The following is an 18,802-nucleotide window of genomic DNA, read 5'->3' as shown; positions in this document are numbered from 1 at the left end:
GGGTACGGCACACTGGTCACATGACAGCTTTGCTTTTCTGACGCTTGCGCATTGTTTGCACGTGCCGGTGACTGTCTGCACGTGCAGACTTCAAAGTTACCCGCGTAAATCTCCCCCGCGTAAGTGTGTTCTGACCACCGCCAGTTTCTTTCGAGCCCAAATGTTTGCGAATTTCTCAAGCTCGACAATCAAAGGCAGGTTAGACAATCATTGACTGAAGCCGTACATATACATGGTGGGCGGTTCCGATAACGATTCACACTTGTAGGTCTATCAGAGAGCTGACCAGGCAGGAATGCGGTAGACTGAAGTTTCCTAGTGTGAGTCCAGAGCAGGGTCAGGTCATCACTGTCCCTAGAAGCACTCTTTTCAGCAGCCCCCACACCAGTACTGTGATGCCCAGTGAGTCTGTGTGCAGAAGACTAGCCGGAAAGATCAATCAAGACTGTGACTGTAAAGATGAAATCCAGGCTGCTGGATTCTTGTTTGGTGTATTTGATCTTGATGGAATTAGAGAGTTCCTAGCAATACACGAAGCCAAATCCATCGCCTCACAGGTAAATAGGATTGATGCAAGAAAGAACACATTGTTTGTCGTACCGACCCTTGCATACGTACAATTGACATGAACTTCACAGGAGCATGCACGCACATGTATCTGGTAAATAAAAGGGTTTACATTCAGTTGGTGCCAACAATACTGCTGACTTGGAATAAATACGGTAATTCACACCACTCCGTGCCCTCTGTCATTTATTGTAATACATCTTCAACATAGATACAGAACATACTTTAAAAACCAGCAACAGATCTCAAAGCAAAATACCATATGCTATACAGACAATATATAAAGCAACCTCTAATCTTCAAATATAAAGTAGTCACCTCTTTCTCGCCTAACGAAGATATAGAATCGACAATAAATATATCATTCCTCTTGTCCTAATTCAACTGCTTCTAAGGAAGCCTCTAAAGAAGCACTCATTGATGATTGATTTCTGAACTGTGAATTAGTTCCTCATACTTTGCGACTCAATTCCCTCTTTGAACAGAATAATCAGCTTACCACAAAAAATTCCTTTCAGCATGAGTAAAGTATGGTCCTAGGAGGAAAGTTGAGGAATCATATAAATGAAGCAAACTACTATCAGACAGATCATATGCAATCACACACATTCAAATCTTTTAATTAAATCAATCAATATTAAAATCATGTCACAGCTTTCTAGATTCCGAAACTAGTTTTATCAGTTTTGCTTCTCTACCATACTATTATGCAATTCAGAAATAGCGCAATAGAAAACTTTTCATAATTGATATTACTTCAGGACTAGGGTTGCATGCCAACACTTCATAAGCTGTCAGCTGAGCAAGGCACACATGGCCATCTAAGCAGTTCATTAGCAGTTCATTAGGCAACTATACGTATGGTGCTAATTCTAACGCAATCGGTACTGCTCCAAACTGCAGTAAAGTTTTCAATTAATTATTCTTATACTTGGATGTACCAACAACTGACATTAATAGAACATCACTGTGCCACAACTGTCAAAATTACCATGCGAACAGTAGCCTATTAGCAACATAATTCCATTGTGAAGATGTCTACCTAATTCTGCACTAGGGGTAACATGTTCTTTAATGTTTCTCCATTTAATTTTTTGTTAGGTCACTCTTGAGCAAAACTGGTTTTCTACAAATTTAACCATTCCTGACTTCTTGGATGTGACACCACTCGACAACCAAAGTTTCCAGCTATTCAAAAACATGTTATGGAACCAACCAGCATCTGCCATAACGACGACATGTGGTAACTTAAGCAGTCATCAAATTTCCATGTTGACTTGCAATCGTTGGCTAACAGAGGACATTCTGCAAAGCTTGTCTGATGTCTTAAATCAACGTTCAAGAGACTGTCTGTGCATAGTTCTCTCTGAATATAACAAAACACGATTGCATGAAGCTGTTTTAGCAGCTGCAGAAGGCAAGGAAAACGTACGTCTTGCATTCTTGATCTTAAACATTTCAGTAAATCAATTACTTCAGACCACCATGGCTTCCAACAAGTTGCTAACAGGAAATCACTGTGTGGTAGCTGTAATAGATGTCTGTACTGAAACTACCTACTACTGTGATCCCTTAGGTTTTCCTATTCCCATCAATCTGTCAGTTGAAACACAGCCGGTTTCTTTAGAACTGAAAAGGGTTCTTAGCAAGCAAATGAAAATGTTCTATCACACGATTGCAATGCATAAGCCGATGTTTGGCCCCAATGGTGAACACATCTGTTCTCGAAGTTGTTTGAACTTTCCTGTTCAAAAGTGTTCATCGGCATGTGGAATAATAGCATTTACATTTGTTGCAATTTCTGCATTTACCCCAACAAATGTCTGGGAATGTATATGCTCACCCCACATGGCTCTGAATGATGTAAAGTCAAAATTGACTCTATTTTGGCAAGCAAGTAAATATTCACCTTACCTACGCAAGGTGCTAGCGTGTTGGATATCCACTCAGACTATTGATGTGACAAACATCATTGATAAGTCTGCACTTGTGTACCCACGGCATCGTCTTTTCAAGCAAGCAGACTTACACTTAGACTTAGCCTAAAGCAGAAAGACTGCAAAACTGAAGAAGACAGTTTTTGTCACAAAAATGCACCATGTGACGAAGGTACAGAGAATAGCAATGAAAGGAGTCCGTCTACTACTCACTTGGACATCTCTTCTGTAACAGCTCCACAGCTCACAACTGGACAAGAATTTTCCTCCTTTGAAGAGCTAAAGCACTGCATTTCTAGTTACGAAAGAGCAACATTTGTACAACTCTACATTAGGAGATCCAGGTCACTAGAATCTGCCAAGAAGCGAGCAACTAAAAAGAACTTCAATTCTGACTTAAAGTTTTCAGAATTACAGTATAACTGTATTCATGGTGGAAAGCACTTCCAGTCACGGGGTACAGGAAAACGCCCTAATCACTCGTAAGTCTCATTTGTTTGTCGTAATAGCTATTCAACACCTTCATATGTACAACTTCACTACATTGCAGAACCTTTCAAATGGAATGCGCATGTTTTGTGAGAATTGTAGCATCAACGAATGGACAAAAATTGACCATCAAAAGTATAAACCTCCAGCATAATCATGACATTAGCAAGGTAAGAATTATTGTCATCATTGCATTCAATAATTAAAAGGCATGGCATATTGCATTGCACTTGGCTATAGTACTTTAGAGACAATAACAGCACCTTCTTGTTTTCATAGGAACTCTTCAAGCAACTACCACGACAGAGAAAGCTTTCCAATGATGCCAAGCAAGAAGCGCAAAAGTTGCTGTCATTACAAGCAAACAAGAAGATGGTTCAAGATAAACTGTCAAACGAAACAGGCCAAGTGGTTCTTTTAAAGGACCTGAGCAATCTATCTACGCTAATGAAAAGTGGCAGTACCCGTAACAACTTAGAAGTTACTGTCAAGGAACTGACAGAGCAATATGGTAGGTTATTATGTAGGTTTTAAATGCTGTAGAATGTGTTGTTAATGTGCATTTGGGGTGGTCACGTGTAGGTTCAAGTGTGCATGTAATGACAAATGACCAAAAAGAACTATTGGGAGTCCATTTTCAAGATGACCAAATGAAAAGGGCATTTGATGCTTACCCTGAGATATTATTTATTGATGCCACCTACAAGCTTCTTGAGCTGCGGTTCCCATTATACATTATCCTCATAGAAGATGGCAATGGGCAAAGTGAAATTGCATCAGCATTTTTGTTACTTGAAGAGACCGAAACATCACTATCAAAAATCATGTCTATTTTTAAAGAAAACAATCCATCCTGGACAGCTACCAGAGTTTTGATGGCAGACAAGGACATGACTGAACGTGACGTACTAGCATCAAATTTTCCAAATGCTGACCTTTTGATTTGCCTCTACCACACTCTCAGGTCATTTCGCCGAGAGATTTCTTGTGAAAAAATGGGCATCACATCAGGTCAGAGAACCTTGTATTTGGAACTTCTCCAGCAAATGGCATATGCCACAAATGAAGTAAAATATGCAGAATTGTATTCTCGTTTCAAAACCAACGCTCCTGCAGCTGTAATCGACTACTTCAACAAGCAGTGGCATCCCATTCGTAAGCAATGGACAATGGGTATGAAATACAGCACAGGCAACTTCTTGAACGCGACCAACAATAGACTTGAATCACTAAATGCCAAATTAAAATCTGTCATTCCCCGCTTTTCCTCCATGGAAACATTCACTGAGAAGTTCTTTGTTATTCTGAGAGTACTACGGTCAGAACGAGATCATAATGCAAGTCTTTCAGTTTTGAAAGTACCCACTGCATTTCATTCAACCTCTGATGAAGCAAGCAAGCATTATATGCGGTGCCTTACTCCCTATGCCTATAAGTTTGTGAAAAAGCAAATGGATATGATTGCAAAAGTTGCATTAAAATGTGCAGAAAATCAGCAGTATCATGTGTCCTCTAGTGAAGGCAATATTACAGTAACTGCAACCTCATGCCAGTGTCTAGGATGGCTCTCAATGAGGCTCCCATGCCGTCATATACTGTCCGCAAGGGCTGACATTGGCATGAGCTTATTCGACGAAGAATTATGTGACAAAAGGTGGACACTACACTACTTCAAGTCAATGCACAGAGTCTTTTCAAAGGATTTTGCCAGCAATCAGTCGACTGTATCTCTTGTTACTAGTTCATTGCGTAAAACACATAACTCAGCACAACCACTCTCTCAGGTTTGTATTACATGGCTAGAACTTCAACAACATTGCCTGCAGTATGCTCTGGTTCAGTTTCAGAAATTTAAACTTGTTTCAAGAGTCACAAATAAATTATCTACCCTAGCTTCAGAAGACTCTGGACTAACCTTTACCAAGCGATTAGAATTGTTGAAACAATTAGTTACAGCATGGGAAAATGGAGAAACAGTTGCATTAGTCAATGGTAAGACCTAGTGGCATTATGTATACAAACTGTGTGCATACACCAATAAATGTGAGCTAATACACATGTGCATGCTGATGCAACAAGTAGGTACACACATTGTACATATTTACTTTGTTAAAGACAAAATGGTGTCAGTTTTGTTTTGACAAAAAACATAAATGTGTGCAGACTCTACAAAAGAAAAGCAACAATATTCAAAAAATGAAACACACAAAAACAGAGCTCAGCAAGGTAAACTCTTTTGCCACCGGCAATGGTAATACTTAAAGGAAACATGTTCTGACACTTACAGTTCCATCAGTAAAAATGAAACAAGAATCAGAAATGAATGCCTGCATCCCGACACCAACTGCTGCAAAGGCAAACCGAAGACAACTAGGTATATTCTTCACCTTTTGCATACTGCCTGATATTACATACGACATTGAGTCCAGTGTTGTTTCTTTGTATAACAACAAAGAATGCATTGTTTGTAGTAGAGACAAGAGCAGAACGACTGCTTGAGAGTCAACAAGTAAGTTAAATATATACTCCACTGACATGGTATTATTGTGAATTGTGATCACTATAGTTCTTTCTTAGATCTGCTCAAATGACTGACATACAGATAGCAATTATTGAACTAACCTTCTACATAGTATGACGTAGTCACTACAAGTGTTTCTAGCCATTATGAGGAAAGTAGTGTCTTGATTATACAGTACCGTATCATACCATACCAAACCATACCATACCATACTATACCATACTGTATTGTACTGCAGTGTAATATACTCTACTATACTACTGTATTCTCCCGTAATATAACGCCCTGGGCATATAGAAAAGAAACGCTTTTTCCTGAGCGTATACTAGGGCATGGGCGTTATTTTGGTCCCAAGCATATACATGGTTGCAAAATGCTGTCGTTTGGCCAGTCATCATCTAAAACACTTGATGACAGAAATACCACAAATGCTTGCAAGTATCCATTTGCAAGATCAAAGGTACTGGTATCCATACAGCATCAGCATACACGCAGAAACTACAATACACACGCAAACCGGAGTGGTCGGTCTGAAGTCAGTCAAAAGCATCAGGATTGGTAATTGCAATGAAGACACGAGTCTAGCGGTAAGCACTTTTACTCAACACTGACACCAGCTCATCAAACACACAAAGACGGAGACAAATGTTCTGCGGACCCCATTTTGTTTTGTCTGCACACGCGTATCCTGGGCTATACTTGGGCATGGGCGTATAGTTGGGCATGAGCGTTTTTCAGGCTGAAAGTTCTGACCTGTCGCACATGGGCATATATACGGACATGGGCGTTATTTCAGCATGGGCAAAAAGCAGCAGTATACTATACCATGTAATAGTTATAGCATGAGTCGTGGAAATCCATGTACATTATTATTGATCCAAAGCCTTCAAGGCTTACCAATAAGCTAATTGACAGAACCACATGGGAGATCCAATTATCTAGTTGATAAGCCTGAGAGGTTGAGGTGTCAATAAAATACATGGACCCCATTACAACCATGCTTTAAAATATTTAGAATATATCATGTGACCTTTAGAGGTATGTGATTAGTGAATTTGGTACGGTGGCAGTTTTGAACCTACAAAGACATTTCTATCATGTATAGAACACCCCATTTGACTAATCAGATTGTCTAAAGATCACGTGACATAGTCTAAAGTATCCCTTACTTCACCACACCATATTGGATGTTATACCATGATCACGTGACATGCGACCAGTCACAAGCACTACTGAGGTGGTGTATATGGCGTATTGCACAGCAAGTATGCAATAACTTACTTCTGCTTATTATCTTAGTCTCATTTATACTTACATGCCACGTGACCATGTTATAAATAACTTATCATAAGACTAGCAAGCTATATGGCTTTACCGGCACTCAGAACGGGGTTATAAAGTCATATATAGCACGCCCATCGTACGATAAACTACACTTATACAATACTATAAATAAACAGATGGTACACAGATATGAGATGCATTTCTTACCTCTTACAGTCTTCTAAAGGATAGAAGAGTTACACGACCTCTTCTGATTGTTTTTTGCCTTTCCTCCTCTTTCTAAAATGTTGAAATAAGGACTGATGCTTATTCTGGTTCTTTTACCTGAAAAAACAGAAGAGAAAGTCGTGTACATAACTTCTGTGCCATCTGCATGTAATAGCAGCCACTTATCTACCTAGCTTGTTGTGCTATATACAACCATATGGTACATGGCAGCAGAGGAGACAGGGCCATTGTTGCGAGACTTGATGATACTTCCTTGATTACCCATCAAATAAACAAGATGATTGACCTTCTTATACAATTGGTAGACAGGAGGCAGAATCGTTGAAAAACTAGACTTTCCTCCATCCAAGGTATGATATCATACCTAATTTTAAAAAGACCCAGTCAGGATAGAACGTCCTCTAATGCCAACCTAACATGCATATGCTTAGCTCTGAACCTCCTTCTGTTAGGGTTAGGGTTACTTACGAGTTAGGTCACTGCTGGAGCCAGCACCAGAGTCAAAAACAACTATGTCCGGCCGCTTTCATTATCTATGTACCGATAAAAGACTTCTTTCTTGTGATGAAGATTTAGTTCATGAAGGCAACTGCTCCAACAGCAACTATTTCATCATGTTCCCTGACTGACTGACTGACAAAATCATTTATAGACACAAATTTCTAAATACAGAACACCAAAAGTCAAAAATATTATCCATGACAGTGGAATCATGGTCACAGCAAACTACAAGTTAAAACTAATCGCAAATAGTACAGATCAATTCTAATGAAAAGTGCCTTGAATGGCACTGTGCACTGACTGACTGACTGATTAATTAACTGCCGTTCGTTAGTTGCAACACATATCTGTCTACACAGACAGACACATCGAAAATGTAAATCTGTTTAAGTCACTAAAGTAGCACTGGAGAAAGATGGATTAACTAAATGAATTGTCTCTGACTGTTTGTATCACATTATCTCTTCTTGTTAAATCACAGGATAATGACTTTGAGAAATCAAAGATCAAACAAGATCTCCAGAGTGAGTTTATAAAATGAAATCAGAGTGTACTCAGTATTTGGTGCATTGACAATTACATTTGTTCATGTCAGGTATCAAGATGCCGTCTACATATCGAAAGAGAGGAAGACCAAAAGGACACGAACTAACAGTGATAGGCCTGCCATCAAGAAAGAAGAAGTCGCTGAAAACTCTCCAGCCATTTACTAAGTTGCACACATCAGTAAAGGAGAAGGGTAGGTATTTATCTGGACTAACAAGCACATCCAGCTAGTTACTCTGTACATTGTGCAGTAATGCTAGAATGGTTCGTGGACGCAGATTTGGCAGCAGATGTGCTGAAAAATTCACAACAACTGCTTAGTGAAAGAGATGTTGAGGTTAGGCCAGAGATGGTAACTGATGCTGTTCTGGATGAGAATGTAGACATTCATTTAATCAGGAAGTACTTTCAACACGATGCTTGGCTGCTTGTGACCCAAGTTGTACGGCAGAAGCAGGAAACTCAAGGATACATTTGCAAGTACTGTTCACATGATCTAGATGATGAGTCACAAGCAATTTTGTGTAACCACTGCCTTCAGTGGTTTCACATGAAGTGCGTGGGGCTGAAACAGAAGCCAAAGAAAAAGTACTGGTTTTGCAGACATTGCCACCATGCACGCGTAATGTAGCTAGTGCTCTACCACGCTAGCTAGCTATAGCCATATTTACGTATAGATAATTATCTAGACATACCTATTGCCGACTAAGATTATAGCTTGCTTAGCTGTGACAACTTCGTTGACTTACCGACCCAACGCTATGCGTATACGTACAGTGTCGACAAATAGCAAGTTGTGAGAGTGTCATGTGACCAGCGTGAAACGTCATGTGACCAGCGTGCCGTACCCGTAGCCGGAGCAAGTTGCGGTACCCGTAGCCACTTCGAAACAGTAAACATCAAGCACGCCTACCCGTGTATAACGTGCGCTATAACCTGCTGATAAGGCTGCTCTTCACGAAATAGATACAGTTATCTATCTTTGGTTACAGTACGTTCATGTATGCCATAAGCACAGGATAGAGAAGGAACGTAGATCTACTGCTGCCTGCCGACATAAAGAGCAGCATGGGGTAGGCGTGGTGCACGTGCAGTCGCGCCAATGCTCACTATACGTGTCGTTTTGAACATATAAGGAACAAAAGTTCCCTACGTAGCAGTATATTACAGGCTTGCTACGTAATCTAGAGTATCTAGAGCAAGAAAGATTGGAATTTGCACAGTCAAATGTCGAGTATTCCCCTAATTTCCATAGTCTGGCGTGGCCAGACATTTGGCGTAGGCCGGCGGAGTCCTCAATATCCTTAGAGCATCACCTAGGCTACAAATTATTCCATTGATTAAAAGTAAACATTTTAGTTGTCAATTGCTAAATTTCACAATGTTGTACACACATGAAAATAAATGCTAAAGAACAGACAGTAGCAATGGCTATATGGTATCTGATGCCATGACATACCTTATCCATTTCATGTGATACCATAATGAAATGATGTGGTCTTCAAATATTTTGTATCATCTAGTGTGTGCCTTGCTTGTCTATACTGCAACTTACTTTGTGTATTGTCACCATAATCCCTTGCAAATCATGATGTCTATTTTCCCTGTTTTCAACCAGCAATACAAGAAGGCCTGATGTACCAAATTCTGTAGCAAGCTTGCTGGTTAAGTCATATAAATGAGTGACAAGCCATTGAAAGCTGTTCATCAAGTGTAATATATTTGATTAAAACAATCATTGGCAAATAACTATATACAACTCATAAGCCACTGCACCTAATGCTTACCACAAACCCATAACAAAGAATGTTCTGATGATAAAGGAGTTAATCGAGAAACAGATCGCCAGTTACATTGGCATGCATAGGCTCGACAACCTACACACGCATTCAACGAATTAATAACACACAAAACGTAGATGTAAATGAGTGCCACAACTATTGTTCATAATTTTTATAAATAAGACTTACAATTTTCTTGTTAGTAAATTGTCATAAGAATTAAGTCTCATCTCTAAGTAGTCTGACATACTGCCTATTCCACATAAAGTCAGACTTGGAATTGAGTGGGGAGTAGAGTTGTTTGATAAGCATTGAGAGGGACATAATGTCATAATGACACCATTGAGAGGGACATATGTGACAAAATTACTTTTAAAAATAGATCGTGTCTTCTTCAAATCCAATACTATAATATAGTTGCCATACAAGAAATTATGATGAGATTAAGTCGAAGAATAACAATAGTACTTCATTATGTTTAGGATTGCACATTGTGTACAATGGCAATGTATCTTCATAATGTAATGTGAAGTTCACAGTCACTCCTCATAACAGAAAGAAACTTGAAAGTAATAATTGCATTTGCCACCTCTAGTTGGACAGATTGAATGAAAAAGAAGAAGAGCCCTTTTCTTTATACAGTGCAACAGCAAAGCACACAACCTGCAATATCCCTACATCCACCTTTCTGCTTCCACAAGTCAAAAAACAGAGGCACATCTTGTTGAACTTTGTGTTAGCAATGGAGTACCTCCAGAACTGGTTTGAAAACACTTAGCCATGCATGCAGTTTCAAATACAATGTATATGTTATGTAGAAATCAGGTTTAGAACATTCAGTATATATTTCTGCAGCTGCATCCTCTCAGTGATCAAAACACAAAGTTTTAGCAATAGTAACTACTCAATCCCAAAACCTGTTTGAAAAATTTATACTATCTACGGGTAATATTTAATTAATAACATTTGATTCAATTTAAATTTGATAGCCACTTATACGACAATTACTGATTTAGATTTTTAGCCTATTAAATAAAAAATTAAGTTGGTAACTTGAAGTAGACCCTTGCATCCCCTTCAGTCAAAAACACACTCAACAGAAACAAATAGTGCTTTCAACTATTATGAGACAAGTGACAAATGCATTCTGCCAGATTTATGGTCATCTATCTCCCTTTTGTTTTGTAGTTTAGCTACACATCATCCAACAATTTGCAATTACTTGTGTACCATACACACTAATTATTGGCAATATTGTCATTGATCCATTTGTCTCCTCAATCTTGACCAGATCTTGGACCATTCACCACCCTCCAATTTTGTCTATTGCATGATAATTGAATACATTCAGTTACTAAAAACTAGGTCTAAGCAAATAATCTTCAGCAATTTATCTGTACCAGATGACCCTATAACTTGCTTACTGTATTACATTTATTAAAGTGTGAAAGATTTGAAGGGCATTTAAAAATCAATTAGCTCATTTATGTCATTTTATTAAACAACAACATACAGTACCTGATTTTCTGACAAGATTTTGTTTCAGTTTTAAAAGATCAGGAACATTGTTACGAAAGAAGAGATCATCACTGCTTTGATGCCACTCATGATCATCAACAGCAACAACCTTAAAGTCACAGGCTGTACATCTCAGCTTGTCACAAGCTCTAAGATGAGCACTTTAGTGCCATAACTTTGTATAATACCATCGTGATAATTATGTACCTCTCCAAGCCAGCCTTAGACAAACCCAGTGCAGTTCTACTTCCTCCAATATACACCGGAAAACATCTGACAAATGACATTTCATGAACAAGTTGATATACAACTGTGGCCAAAAGTTTTGGACAAACAAAAAGTGTATGATATCTTAGATTATTCAAGAGTTGCCAGTGTATAGCACACAAGTGATAATCCATTTGGCATCACAAATATTTTATGTCTTCTAGGTAAATACATAGCCAATTTATGTCCATGAAGTTGAGGTTTTTTCTTGAGATAAATTGACAATTATACTAAATCATTAAATTCATGTTTTGAGTCTATTAAATAATTTATTGATAAATAACGGTATTTTAGTAAAAAACTGTATTTTAAATATTAATATCATTTTATAAAAAGTGGAGATACAATAACTCATATGTGATTGTAAAATGTCCAAAACTGTTGGCCACCATAGTTTGATACGTCATAATGTGCATTAGAGATAACCAACAACCTACTTGATCTGTTGGCTCTTTTGACCATCTGTTGGCTTAGATGCAGATGCCTGGCAAAAAACTACACTTAGGTAACAATTTAATTTGCAAATATTGTAAACAGATTAATATTTCTAAATATCATGAGCAACTGCAGAAAATTACAAACACAACCACCTCGACACTAAATCTCCATCTGTAAAGCCGTGTTTTGTTTATTAAGTTCTGGACTATACATTGCACTAGTAACTGAAGCTGTCCATGTATACATCTTCACTTCCACAGCTATAATCCCTTTGAAAAATCATGATTGACTTGTTGCAGAGTATTACAAGTTTAGATGCCAATTTGATTCCAAAACCAAAATCTTGTAAATCTGTCAAAAATCATTTTATGTGACCACAAATTCTGTAGCGCCTCTAATATAGTCTGTAATTGTCAACGTACAAGATTGATCACAAATAGCCCATGGGCTAAGTCCAGAATTGTAACTTTCTGTGCACCTCATGTTCTTTCTAGCCTATTCTGTTTAATTTTTTGTGTGGTGATTACGAAAATAATGTTTTTATTAGCATCAGAGTGTCTAAAGTTGACCAAAACAGCGTTTTCTTACATTAGAAAGGTTGCAATAGTAACCAATATGTAAAATTAAAAAAGAAGTTGGATTTACTATCAAAAACTTTAGGTATGGTTGACAAGCTTTCCTAAAGCAGAAATCAGATGTATTTAACAGAGCTCAAATAGATGACGTGTAGGCATGCGAAGAGATGTATAGTCTCTCTGTGTTATCTAGTAGTGACCGCTACAACTTCCAATTAAATAGTCAGTATCACTGATGCTGTTCGCTGTCGCATCCAGTAAAGGCATGCAACCCGAGAAGTGGTTTACACACATCTTCTAGCAACCAAGCAATATCTTCTAGCAACCAAGCAATATCAACGTTGGCAGTTTGGAATTGTCTGTTTGTCCATTGTCTATGGTTGCCATGTGTAAATTAAAAGTGAATGCTGCTCACTGATTGGACTATTTCGACTACATCATCAGAAGCATGGAACATTCCTGAGCATGACAAGACACATCCACACATCCACACACACATCCACATACATTTAGTCATGCACACCAGAAGTCCGCAAGTGCCTTTTATTACCCAATTTGCTAAGTAATGTGTCTTTTACAAAGTTCCACTTCTTGCAGATCATAGCTAACGTAAAAGGTTGACCTAGGAAACAAACAAACTAGATACTGATAGTGTCCTGTATTGCTGTAAATAAATGCCAAGTATCGACAGTTCTTTGTAAAGTTTTAAGTTTCTTCAAAGAGTAGAATTGACTGCATGGCTCAACTTAATACCATTTTCAGCAAAGTTTGGATTAATTCTGGTGCATTTCCATCTTGCTTGAGAATGGGTACAAAATTGCCTTGCATCAGTTGTTTCAACCAAAAAATGTGTAGATAAAGACAGCTGCCACCTTTCAAGTATAAACAGCAATGGTGAGCTCATGTAATGTAACAAGACACTGGATAGGGTATGCATGCATGGAGAGCACATGTTCGCAGCCAGTCAAGATGACTTATCAGTGAGTCTATAGAATTTCTTTATCAATAGTACTGATAGACCTGATGCATGTCATTGTCTTTGATGTACAATGTAATTATTGTTCAATGGCTCACCCATGGGCATAGTGAGAGGGACAAATTGAGACTACAGTACTTCTCCAAATGTATACCTTTGTACACCGTACTTGAGCATTCGGAATGATAAAACTGTAATTCTGTTCACTTTCTGCTCCCATCATCTCTTCATCACACACACACACACACACACACACACACACACACACACACACACACACACACACACACACACACACACACACACACACACATGGACAAATGGACAAATGCTGGGCCCTCCACATCTTTCGACGTCGACCTTGAGGTCAGTTGCGGAGATAGCTCCCACTGCCTCTAGAGACAGGGCCTCCATGCGCTACATGGAGTCTTGGCGCCAGTGCTACAATCCACCTGGAGCTTGGCCAGTCATCCAGGAGCACTGACAATGGCGCAGCTCTGGAACTGGACACCAAGGCCCACACGTACCTGTCTGCTGCATGATGTTGCTGCCAAGCCAGCGGTCTTGTCCACCCCAGTCAATGACCAGGTACTCATTTATACTCCTGAGTCGAGAGAAGCAAGTGTGGGTGATTTTCTTGCTCAAGGAAACTGCGACAGTGTCGCCTCCACCAGGATCAAACTTTCAACCCTCATCACGGAATACAAGATCCTGGATGTCATCACCAACACTCTACTATCTCCTCCACCGTGCCACACACACACACACACACACACACACACACACACACACACACACACACACACACACACACACACACACACACACACACACACACACACAAATATGCCTTTCAACTGAAGATATTACCCCTGCCTATTTCTAGGTGGAGCCTCCGGTGCTACTCAGAGTTTTAAGCCGCACTTACATATCCCTAGATGCTTGGCCAGAACATCCAAAGGCATTGGCTTGGGCGCAGCCTTGAGACTGGACCCATGCTGCGTAATGTTCTGCCAATTAGCTGTAGTCTTGTCCACCCCCAGTCAATGACGATGATCTCATTTATACTCCTGACTTTAAAGAGGCAGTTGTGTGTGAGTGCCTTGCCTAAGGGAATTACACCTGTGTCCATCTTGTACTTGAATTCATAACCCAAAAGTCCCGGATGCTTCTATTCTCCAAATGCAACTCTGTAACCAAGTGAGCTACAGATGCTACACACACACACACACACACACACACACACACACACACACACACACACACACACACACACACACACACACACACACACAAAACACACACACACACTTGACGTGACAACAGCTGCCAGTGTCTGGCCGCGCTGCCCCATATGTGGGGAAAGCTGACAGACGAGGTAGTTACTTGTCTGCACTTATGTATCTGTATGTCCTTGAGCCACCGGAAATGTCTTCCACATGTGCAAGACAGGGAAAGTTAACTGCTGTCTTTTTCTGAACACCATTTGCCACGGCGACAGTTATGCAGTTGGAATCCTGGCTTGGGTTTGAAGCACTGTCCACATTGACTGGATTGGCAGCAACAGCATGTCCTATCAGGCTCCGGTATCTGACTTGAGGTACAATCAGTGGACGCATGTGGTGATGATGACCGAATCGATGATAGAGTCAATGATGATAACGTAGTGGAAGAAGAAGACTCATTTAAACATTTATGTAGCGATGATGCACTTGGCACATTGCACTGCGCCTGGTTGTTCACACAGAGGCAGTTGGCATTCACAATACACTTGTGCCGTTCAGACCTGAATAATTCTGGAAGAAGCGGCAACACACACACACACACACACACACACACACACACACACACACACACACACACACACACACACACACACACACACACAAGAAAGAATTGCTGACATTCTGATGTCAGTGTCCTAGCTACGTAAGACTAGTCTATAGCTCCTTGAAAGACGTTTGTGTCAAAGTCATTACTTCATTTGCTACAAAGTTACATTTTTGTCATTTGGCACAGTATAGGTTGTACAGACAGACAGACAGTAGTATTTAGTTGCTTTGCTTAGGTGGTGTATGATAGTTCAATGTTTGAAAATATATGTATTGAAATACGAACAGACAGACAGAGAGACAGAGAGACAGACAGACAGACAGATATATGACCGACAGAAATAAATATGACAGACAGAAATACATGAATACGACAGACAAAAATACGTGAATAAGACAGAATAAATAAATATGACAGACAAAAATAAATGGATATGACAGACAGACATTAATTAATAATAATGGACAGACAGTCAGAATTTAATAATAATGGACAGACAGTCAGAATAGACAAACAAATAAACAAACAAATAAACAGATAACAACAAAGAGACAAAAGCAGTAAGATATCATGACAACAGAATAAGACAAATCTCGAGTTGCCAACCCTAAACACAACACACCTTCCTAGCATTGCAATTTGAAGTCGAACTGCAGCTCGTCTGGTCATCAGCACTGAGATCTTCAAGCACTGCGTCCATCTCATCCTCCAGGCGATCTTTCTTCACACCCTCATCTCGCTTGCTACAATTGATTGCAAACGCATTTACAACCAACAACCAATCGACGTCCAGCTACTAGTCAACGTCTTCACAAACACCAAACCGACTTCCTTCACCTCAATCCAGATCGTCCGCCCTCGACCCTCTTCTTAGCACAGAAATTCGCCTCAACCTCATCGATCAGTGAATCCAGATCATCCCCCATTCCGATTTTGTTTTCAAAACACCAACTATCAGCCGCCGTAACATCCCGGATAATCCACCTCATAGTCATGATCTCCCTATTGAAAAGGTTTCGACGAACACAGACGAATGGCGGCACAGAGAAGGAACACGACAAGGAGGAAGGCGCTAGCAAGACAGAATACGACGACGAGGAACCCGAGGAGGGAAAGCCGGTGTCGCGACCCAAAACATCTTCATGTCGCCTCTCTAGATCTCAGAGCACGACGTTGGGTCAGAAGCGTCTAATGAAAGAGTACCAGCAGTATTCGACGAACAAGAGCGACTACTTCACGGTCGAACTCGTCGACGATATGTTAACAAACTGGAACATCAAAGTCTCCAAGTTCGATCCCGACAGTCACATCGCGCAAGACATGACGAGAATGGGCATTCCGCACGTTGTCCTAAACGCCGCCTTTCCCGACGACTACCCGTTGAGACCGCCATTTCTGCGCGTCGTCTGTCCTCGGATCGACAACGGATTTATCTTGCGCGGTGGTGCGATCTGTATGGAATTGTTGACGCAGAAAGGATGGTCGAGCGCTTACACGATCGAAGCCGTCGTCATGCAGTTTGTGTCGACGGTCGTGAAGGGAAAGGGGAAAATAGCGAAGTGGGGAAAGAATAAGGAATATAAGAAGAAGGATGCGGAGAAGACGTTTAGAGAAGTGGTGATGCTGCACGATGCGAAAGGCTGGCGAACTCCGCCCAAGTGGGAGGGGTGATATGGATTATTAATTCAGAAGGAGCATGCGTTGATGATTGTTTTGAGAGTATAGGGGTCTACAGATTTAGGTGTAAGTTAACGATGTACATGATACTGTGAGAAGGTAGTACAGCAGTTTTGTCAAACTGAGAGTCGTGTGTGCTTTCGATCCGTTGTGTTGAAATAATAAATTATTCATGAAATAATCAACGAGCAAAGTTATCTTAGGGTTCTCGTTCTCTTTGATCTAGCTACCAATGGAGATAGGCTTCTCTTGTTCTTTGTTGTGATGGAAAGTAGTTTATGTATTTTGTATTGTATGGTCTGGCATTGGAAATTCAATGGCATACCTGGACTTGGATTGTTTCACCTTAGGTTCTTAGCTAAATTCTGATTTTTGTTGTGATGTTGAGGAGGGTTGAAGATCGATTGTTCATTGATATGAGACTTGCCTGTAGATTAGTTTTAAACACTTCATGGTAGATTGTCAGTTTAATATCACAAGGAATCGTTGTGAAGTGTGTGGCTTGTTATCTAGTTTTTACTTTTTATTATGGTCATTGAACTAACTGTTATTGTACTCTAGTGATAGTAGGTTTTCACAGAGCACTGGAATCATGACAGTCTTAATACTTGTGTGCATGTGTGTGAAAAGTCAGCAGCTGTGGAGAGCTGTTAATCATACTCTAGAACTACTTTACAGTCTGTCTGTCTGTCTGTCTGCCTGCCTGTCTGTCAGTCAAATCTTCATGTATTTTATACATCAAAGCTAATACACGTCAAACTAAGTAACAGCTAATAAAAGTGTCACAACTACGACAATAGATTACACATGTACATAACAAGTGGAATTATGCCTGTCTGTCTGTCTGTCTGTCTGTCTGTCAATACATATATTTATTCATAAATGAACTATAGCACCAAAGCAATAGCTAATGTACGTGTCCATTACATCCAGTAAATACATGAAAACTGGTTAAAACTACAATGCATACCATATACACACTAAATACACACACACACACATTAATAATTTATGTACACTAGAAAGAGCCTATGGTTCTGGTCTCTATATGTTTATGACTGTCCACTGAGAGCTGAAGTCTTCCTTCGTTGAGGAGATGAGAACTTCTTTGTAAGGGTCTTGCTATTGCATTTTTGGAGTTGGATGGCAAATCTCTTCCTCCTAGGGCATTTGGTTTGCCCTCCTCATTGACTGAACTGCGAGATAGATGTTGCAGATACTGAAACCCTTCTAATCCTCATCTTCCAAAGTGCTCAAAGACAAGGGAGATGTATTAGCCTCACAGAGGCACTGCCTGGTCGCTTTTCTGAATTGTACTGATTCCAATATTTTTCTTCACGCCTCAGAGCCGCTGCCCCATCGGTGTATGGGAGTTGGGAAAGGTTTCAGAGCTCCAGGGATGAATGAGAGATATATCTAAGTCGATGGTAGGTCCTGACTGTGTGTCAAACACAACACTAGATATCCGGCCTATCCTTGGTGTTTGTCTAACGATGGCGTGGCTCTCTACAGTGGTGTATGTGTAGACTTCTCAGACAATCTGACCATCTGTCTGTCTTTCTGTCTGTCTGTCTGTCTGTTTGTCTGTAATGAAGGGAGAGGCAGAATATCGAGGTAATGAGATAGTTAGAGAAAAACAATATGTAAGATCCAGATCATTCTCA

At 39.9% G+C, this 18,802-nt stretch overlaps 3 protein-coding genes across 6 annotated transcripts; 2 read left to right on the top strand and 1 right to left on the bottom strand.

Moving 5' to 3' along the window:
• Window positions 1–741: 741 nt before the first annotated feature.
• LOC134178815 (cilia- and flagella-associated protein 418-like) lies at window positions 742–16,619 on the bottom strand. 4 transcript variants are annotated; one of them, XM_062645717.1, is made up of 10 exons: window positions 16,299–16,619; window positions 16,084–16,204; window positions 12,077–12,123; window positions 11,580–11,645; window positions 11,373–11,521; window positions 9,533–9,950; window positions 7,196–7,390; window positions 7,006–7,122; window positions 5,279–5,340; window positions 742–1,103 (listed from the first exon to the last, which is right to left on the bottom strand). In XM_062645717.1, exons 1-6 carry the CDS (start codon window positions 16,454–16,456, stop codon window positions 9,850–9,852), a joined length of 642 nt encoding a protein of 213 aa, XP_062501701.1. In that variant the 5' UTR covers window positions 16,457–16,619; the 3' UTR covers window positions 742–1,103; window positions 5,279–5,340; window positions 7,006–7,122; window positions 7,196–7,390; window positions 9,533–9,849. The 4 variants fall into 4 exon arrangements, with proteins under 4 accessions (XP_062501701.1, XP_062501700.1, XP_062501699.1 ...); XM_062645716.1 differs by lacking the exon at window positions 5,279–5,340 and having other exon boundaries at window positions 742–969; window positions 1,025–1,103; XM_062645715.1 differs by lacking the exon at window positions 5,279–5,340.
• LOC134178488 (zinc finger SWIM domain-containing protein 1-like) lies at window positions 3,391–4,746 on the top strand. The gene is made up of 2 exons (XM_062645364.1): window positions 3,391–4,681; window positions 4,735–4,746. The coding sequence occupies exons 1-2, from the start codon at window positions 3,593–3,595 to the stop codon at window positions 4,744–4,746; spliced, it is 1,101 nt and encodes a 366-aa protein (XP_062501348.1). The 5' UTR covers window positions 3,391–3,592.
• Window positions 16,455–17,132, top strand: LOC134178487 (ubiquitin-conjugating enzyme E2Q-like protein 1). The gene has a single exon (XM_062645363.1). The coding sequence runs from the start codon at window positions 16,455–16,457 to the stop codon at window positions 17,130–17,132; it is 678 nt and encodes a 225-aa protein (XP_062501347.1).
• The last annotated feature ends 1,670 nt before the right edge of the window (window positions 17,133–18,802 follow it).

This window comes from Corticium candelabrum, chromosome 4 (genome assembly GCF_963422355.1).
Source record: "Corticium candelabrum chromosome 4, ooCorCand1.1, whole genome shotgun sequence".
Classification (NCBI taxonomy): domain Eukaryota; kingdom Metazoa; phylum Porifera; class Homoscleromorpha; order Homosclerophorida; family Plakinidae; genus Corticium; species Corticium candelabrum.
This window is presented reverse-complemented; position numbering and strand designations above follow the sequence as displayed.